This window comes from Pollicipes pollicipes, unplaced genomic scaffold (assembly GCF_011947565.3).
Source record: "Pollicipes pollicipes isolate AB1234 unplaced genomic scaffold, Ppol_2.1 Scaffold_4219;HRSCAF=4965_pilon_pilon_pilon, whole genome shotgun sequence".
Taxonomy (NCBI): Eukaryota; Metazoa; Arthropoda; class Thecostraca; order Pollicipedomorpha; family Pollicipedidae; genus Pollicipes; species Pollicipes pollicipes.
The window spans coordinates 31,526,909-31,534,028 of record NW_023596448.1 but is presented as its reverse complement, the minus strand read 5'-3'; the positions used below and the strand labels follow the sequence as shown (position 1 = coordinate 31,534,028).

The 7,120-nt window shown below is 58.3% G+C and overlaps 1 protein-coding gene across 1 annotated transcript in view; it reads right to left on the bottom strand.

Annotated features, from left to right (window-relative positions):
• The window catches only part of LOC119095192 (sodium/calcium exchanger 2), a 13,397-nt gene that overhangs the window by 2,449 nt on the left and 3,828 nt on the right, over positions 1–7,120 (bottom strand). The window contains exons 2-3 of the mRNA XM_037218066.1: positions 5,166–5,764; positions 1,218–1,397 (exon numbers count right to left, since the gene is read on the bottom strand). Coding sequence (XP_037073961.1) covers positions 1,218–1,397; positions 5,166–5,673 — 688 coding nt within the window. The 5' untranslated portion in view covers positions 5,674–5,764. The remainder of the gene's footprint in view (positions 1–1,217; positions 1,398–5,165; positions 5,765–7,120) is intronic.

Sequence of the window (7,120 nt, the reverse complement as noted above, 5' to 3'; positions counted from 1 at the left end):
CCGGCCATTCGCGCAAACTTGGCCGAGCAACAGCGGATGACGCTTCTTCGGGGACCAATCGAAATGCCCTCTGAGGCAGCGCATTCAGTCCTTGATACCACGATACCTCGTGTGGACACACCTGGTGAAACAGCGATGAGCGGTGCGCTTCGGAGCACACAGAGGGCGGACTGATTTGGTCGGCGGCGTCAATCGCCCCACGTCGCTCTCGCCGGTCAACACAACTACGCTGGGCGAGTGCAGCAAACGGTCTGTACTGCCACCCTCCCTCCTCAACTCAAGTCCAAGAAAATGGAGCACATCGGGATCTGAGAAGCAGCCCGAAGAGAACTGATTTGCTTTCCAGTGGCATGATGAAACACTCTCATTTATGACCAATGCGGGGGAACACAAATGCATTTGGCAACAGTGGAAGGGCCCCTGCCATCCCTTTCCGAGGTCTCAGTCTCTCAGACAGCAGTCTCTCTCCGAGTCCGTGGCCATCTCCCTCCGAGCCCGCGGCCGTCTCTCTACGAGCCCGCGGCCGTCTCTACGAGCCCGCGGTCTTGCCTTTCCGAGTCCGGGCCGTCTCTCTCCGAGCCCGTGGCCGCCTCTCTTCGGGCCCGCGGCCGTCTCTCTATGAGCCCACGGCCGTCTCTCTATGAGCCCGCGGTCTTCCCTTTCTGAGTCCGCGGCCGTCTTCCCCCGACCCCGTGGCCATCTCTCTTCGAGCCCACGGCCGTCTCTCTACGAGCCCGCGGTCTGCCCTTTCTGAGCCCGCGGTCGTCTCTCTCCGATCCCGTGGTCCGTCTCTCTTCGAGCCCACGACTGTCCCTTTCCGAGGCCACAGCCGTCCCTTCCCGAGCCCACGACTGTCCCTTTCCGAGGCCACAGCCGTCCCTTCCCGAGCCCGCGGCCGTCCCTTTCCGAAACCACAGCCGTCCCTTTCTAAGTCCACGGCCGTCCCTTTCCGAGCCCGCGGCCGACCCTTTCCAAGCAAACAGCCGTCTCTCTCCGAGCAAGCGGCCGCCCCTTTCCGAGCCCGCGGCACGGCCGAGGCCAGGCTTAGAGACACGCTGACCAAGAAGAGACCGATGATCAACTGAAGTTCCATTCCTGTGTGACTGACAATTAATCCATTAAACAAACAAAATGAAGCGACTTTCAAAACAAAAAAGGAACACTTCTCGGAGTCTGTTCGACCAATGCACGACCGGGTTCGGCTAGCCAAAACCCACCTGGTTTGAAGCGTCCGAGTTCAATCTGCTTGTCTCCGGACGGGGCGGCGAAGAAGTTGCGCTCGGCCGCCCACGAGAGAACCACCATCAGCGGGAAGAAGGCGAACGTGACGGCCGCCTCCCAGATCTCCACCACGTCCGGCGAGATGCCCACCAAGATGATGAGCAGCCACAGGTACGCTGGGGAGACGGACGGTGTCAGAGGCAGGTCACAGGGAGGGTCAGCACTCAGCAGACACGGGTGCGCTGGGGGGACGGACGGCATTAGAGACAGGCCGCGAGGGGTTCTGCGCTCAGCAGTCACGGGTGCGCTGGAGCGACGAACAGCGTCAGAGACAGGCTACGAGGGGATCTGCACTCAGCAGACACGGGTGCGCTGAGGAGATGGACGGCATCAGAGACAGGCTGCGAGGAAGGTCAACACTCAGCTGCCACGGGTGCGCTGGGACGGGACGCTACAGCAGACTGTCAACCGTTTCGGGGGACAGTCACAGGCGGGGACACAGCAGCTAGCAGATTCCCAGGTTCGTGATGCACTGTGTGCAGACATTTGCTTTGCTGCCAGGAGTTCTCATCACACCAGAAGGATGTTAACAAGAGAATCGACCACAAACACAACAGCAGTGGCGGCACGCCATAAGCGCTGAATCATCATGACTACAACCAATGCGGAGCGGTTGTCATTTAGCTGACGCGCAATTGCACATCTGAACTAACCACGCCTCTGAGCAGAAATGGGACACGAATATATGTGGCAGGCAGATGTCCGCTGGTTCAAACTTACTTAACACTTCAAACTTACGATCTTAAGAACATTTTTCCGCTCAAAAAGGCCAAAATGCTATATTTCACTTGGCTGCACCTAGTGGAAACGCACACTGGTAATATTTTCTTAACGCTGCTCCCTGCGTAACACGCTGACCACGACATGTTATATTATTTAGCATTTCAGGGAAGAATCCAGAATATTATTCTGTTTTCGAGCGACTGGTCGATGCCGGAGCGTGTCGACGCTGAGCGCGGCAGAAGCCACAATCTGAGGTTCGCCAGCCTGCCGTTTTGAAAGTTTTTGAGACTGGGTCATGCAACCCTCACACTGCTCTTGCCAAGCCTTCTCCTATGTTTCGTGCCGATGCAAACCCCACCGCAATAATTGGCGACTCCAGAGGGTGATCAAGGGAATGCGTTACCGCTACCGCGCCGCGTCGTGTCCTCTGCGCGTTACAACAGAGGCTATCCTCAGCTGTCCGCCTGCGAGTCAGCCACCCATATGGACATCGATGAGTCGGCGTGAGCTCGCACTCAACGCATCAAAGAGATTGCCTGGGGGTGGGTGTCCGATCCTTTTTCACTCGTATGTTCCGCGATGCCTGCCCTCATCATATCACGCCCACGCGGGGCTGGTAGTCTGCCGACGCCCCGCTAGGTGGCTGACGGGCGGTCCGGTTGCGTTATGTCCCCGGATGGGGTCAGCAGCCACGTGTTCAGCCTGCCACTGCATCCGGCGGTGGATGCCACTATTCGAAGTCCCAGATGCGTAAGACCAAAGGACGAACCCGGGAACTGCATTGGCTCCCAGCCTGCCGGTACTGGAGATTGTTTGACTTCCTGTTTGCCTTTACGCGGTCTATTTCGGGGATTTGGACCTCCACTTGCCCACGAGCTGCCATCGCCATTGATTCTACCACCGGTGAATTTCTTGATTCGGTGGTTTTAAGCAATTCTTTTTACAGTCTGTGTTCATTTGACGGATGTAACATCTGGCTGTGTTGCCACCAACGGCACGAACGGCACCGAGGTCACCAGAGGCGTGCTCACTCACAGCAACGGGGACATGTCAGCGGGGCGGTAATTTCAGATCGCAAGTGACATGAAAACAAGCTCACTTGATCACCGAACCTGGTTTTGCGCGCCCCAGCACTGGCCACACTCCACCGCTCGTGCACGCGCGCCGTTTGGTCTGATTCGGTTGGGATAGGGGTCCTCTCGCTCAGTAATGACCCCTCCCGGCCTCCGGGATGAAAGAAGGATGAGGGTGGTACGGAGGGACTGTGGCCACCGTGAGGTCTTCCACTGCCGATTCCCCCTGCGCCACTGGCGTGACCATCCCTGGGGTCGGCAACGAGTCCGGACCCCAGAGACTATGCGCAGATTACACTATCTTTGCGTCTTGACCATAACAAATGGTCCCAAAACAGCCACCGGCCGCAGTAGAATTCAAGGCGTGATTACGTTCATGCCCCACACAGGGAGCCTTCTCCGAGGCCTTCACGGGAGCTCGGACGAGACTCGGAAGCCTTCTCCGGGGCCTCTCCGGGAGTTCGGACGAGGCTCGAAAGCCTTCTCCGAGGCCTACGCGGGAGCCCGGACGAGGCCCGGGGGCCTTCTCCGGGGCTTCCGCGGGAGCTCGGACGAGACTCGGAAGCCTTCTCCGGGGCCTCTCCGGGAGCCCGGACGTGGCCCGGGAGCGTTCTCCGGGGCCTCTCCGGGAGCTCGGACAGGGCTCCCGTCAGGTCGTCACTAAAGCCGGCTCATAGCTGACGGCTGCGGCTTACCGGGAGGGACGAGGCGTTGTAAGGATTCAGGGTGATGCGGTGAATAGGCATGGAAGGCGGACCCTGCCCCCCCCCCCCCCCCCCCCCCCCCGTCAGCCGGCCCGGGAGCTGTACACCACGGAGGCGGACACGACTGCAGTCCAGAAAGGCACACGCGAAATGCCTGAGGTTGTCTTATCGTAGCGCCCGAAACCGCCGAAAGTATTCCAGCTCCGCAGAGAGGCTGTTGGACCGGGCGACACGAGCCGGCCGGGAGAGCAGGCGGTGACGGATGATCCAAGTATGGCGCAAAACGGTCGACGCCTCACCTCATTCTTCCCTAAAAACAAGTTTTGTTGTCACCTCACGACAAAAAAAAACTTGCCGGCATCATGCGCGTTACGTGCCAGCTCCTCATCATTCGTAACATTCGCTGGTCTAATACTCTAGCTGTCATGTACAACTTAACTCCACCACAGAGCAAAGGATGGACGGTCTATCGCTGCAATAACAATACCTCCCCCCCCCCCCACCCCCACCTCCTATCACTATCTGAAGTAGCAAGTAGCCATGCATCGCGCAGGGGTCCTACATTTTGGCCACATTTGTTGGAAGGCTCAAAGAGAACAGCCTCTAAGTTTCGGGCCCCTATCTCGGGTCCAGATCTCGGGTCACGATCTAAAACGGTTCATAAACTACAACCCTAAAACGATGGCAGTTGTTTTCTGTCGCGTTGAACACCGTAACGCAGCGGCGCCGCTCGGCCGTGGGTGGTTTTGTGACGTCAGACTGCCTCAGGCGCCGGTCGGTCATGTGTGATTTTGTGGCATCAGGCTGCCTCAGTCGCGGTGCATTGCCACCTCACCTTTTGATACAGATATCTCACGAACCAGACTGCGCGTGAATTCTAATGACAAATTTGCAATCCATATCTCTGCGTCCATCGGCTTCGATCAGGACAAAAAATGGGTCAGCACCGCTATCCCACCCTCATCGTGACGTAAGATTACCCCATCGCTAACCAGTGGCGGCGGATCCTCTGACGTGACGGGAGCGGGAGACGTGAACGCAGCCCAGTCCTTTCCAAGCACCACCACTAGACTAGGGTAAAATTTGTCTGGATATGGAGGGCAGCTGTCCGTCCCCCCCCCCTCCGTTCTCCGTTTTATCTCACCCTCGTCCTCCCAGATTCTTTCCGTTTTCATCCATTTTCCCCGTACATCCCCTCTGATCATTGCCATTGACCGACGCAAGGACAACGGACACTTTGCACAAGTGTCTGCGTGCGTATGAACACAAATATTCCTTGCGTCATTCCGTCCCGCAACCTTGACCCGACAGACGCGCTCAGTGTCGCTCCGCATGCTGGCAAGATCACTACCCGCCGTTGCGTCTCTCAGCGGCAGCCACTCACCGAGAAAGCTGAAGAAGGTGGTGACGGCGAACACCTTCATGTAGCGGATAGTGCGCACCTCGTTCTTGGGCACCGCCACAACGCAGATGGCGACGATGCAGAGCAAGTTGAAGGCGGCGGAGCCCACGATGGTGCCCGGACCGAGCTCGCCGGCTTCGAAGCCCCTCGAGACGATCTCGATGCAGGACAGCAGGATCTCGGGCGCGGAGGAGCCGAGGGCCATCAGCGTCAGGTTAGCTACCGTATCCGACCAGATGCGCACTTCGACCACCTCTGGCTCCGACTCTGTGGCCGTAGCCATGTAGATGCGGCGTGTCTTGCTGATGATCTTCTCGATCGAGCACATGAAGATGTCGGCGATGATGGAGATACCCATGAAGCAGTAGAGCAGGCCGAAGAAGTAGAGGGTGGCGCGGACTTCCTTGGCCCAGGTGAACTCATTGATCATGGGCAGCAACAAGCCCCCGGAGCACTCATACTTGTACAGGGTGCCGTTGTTGACCGTCATGGCGGCGGAGTAGATGGACGCGAGAGGCAGTCACACCGAAGCTGACCACGAAGCCGTTCAGAGCTCCGCAGCACGTGCTGGGCGTCACAACCTGAGGAGAAAACGGAACAGGTCAGTACCTGACCTAAGCACTCCTAAGTGTTGATGGAGAGGTGATGCACGCAGTTCGGGTCGCCGTCAGGTGACGTAATATGTTATCAAATCAATCAACACAGCCACGTGGGTATATGGAGGCAGCTGAAAACGCTGGGCTACAAACGTGATTAACGAAGCAAAAGACTCGGCTTACACAGCCCGCTGAAGTGACGGCTCCCCGCACAACTGGAGGGGAACGGCCGAGGGGCGGGGCACGCAGGTGACATCTCCAGGTCCACGTCCCCACACACCCCGCGGTGAAACAACGGCACGATCAGCTCCAGGTGCTGGGCGTAATTTCCCCCTTCACGCCCATCGCACCGACGCTGCCGTGCGCCACGTGGCGCATGACGCGCGTCCGCAAGTGCACGCCGCGGCACGTGTGACAGGGGCCAGACGCACACACGTGCACGTGCCGCTGACTGACTGCCACGTGCGAGATGGGCCGATAGCACGCGGCGGCAGCGCCAGGGGTAACGGGGCCGGCCAGCGGGAGTGACAGCTGGGAGCGGCTAAGCAGATCCAACCCGTATCTGGCGACGGGGACCTTCAGATTATTTCGCGCGTGGCTGGGATACTCCACGTTATGATGACTCGCGAGATAAATATGCTTTCGGTGTCTTCCCTGAACCAACGGGGAAAGATGCTGCCGGCGTTATTTCTAAGAGGCGAAAAATGTTTGACGCGTATGATCAGGGACTTCTTCGTCGTGTTCTCTTGCTTTCCACGGCGCTGCTAAACGACGTCAAGCACGGCAGCGCAGCTTCCGAAGCGCATGAATAGTCGTTCCTGGATTACCAGTATCGGCCACTGCAGCGACACATGTGAAATAGCAATGCGTGCAATCGAGCGCTGAAAGAATAGAGCTCTGCTTGGAGACCGCGCATCATTACGGACGAGATGCACGGCAACTTACTGCCTGTTTTGCACGACGTGACGTAGGCTCAGGGCTTAATTTGGTCTTCCGAATGGGTGCAGGCTCAGGTACTCGCGAGGATCTGAGCACGCTTAATCGCGAGGCTCCCTAGCTGAGGGCGATCGCGGCACAGCCACTGCACGTCTCCGGGCTCAGGCTTAAGCCCGGGCTTAACTGGCCCGACTTAATCAAGGGGATGTTAGTTCCAGTAGAGTCAAAGGCATCCAGGGTCGGCGTGCCCCATCTGGTGCAGCCGCAACACCGATCAGACCCTGTTCGTTGCCACCAAATGGGAGCCTATGAATTACTTCGGGTGAACCCACTCGACCCGGGGACGTCGACACCTCCGTTTCAGTTGACGTCACTACCGGAGCCACCCCTCAGTTGGTATGGAAA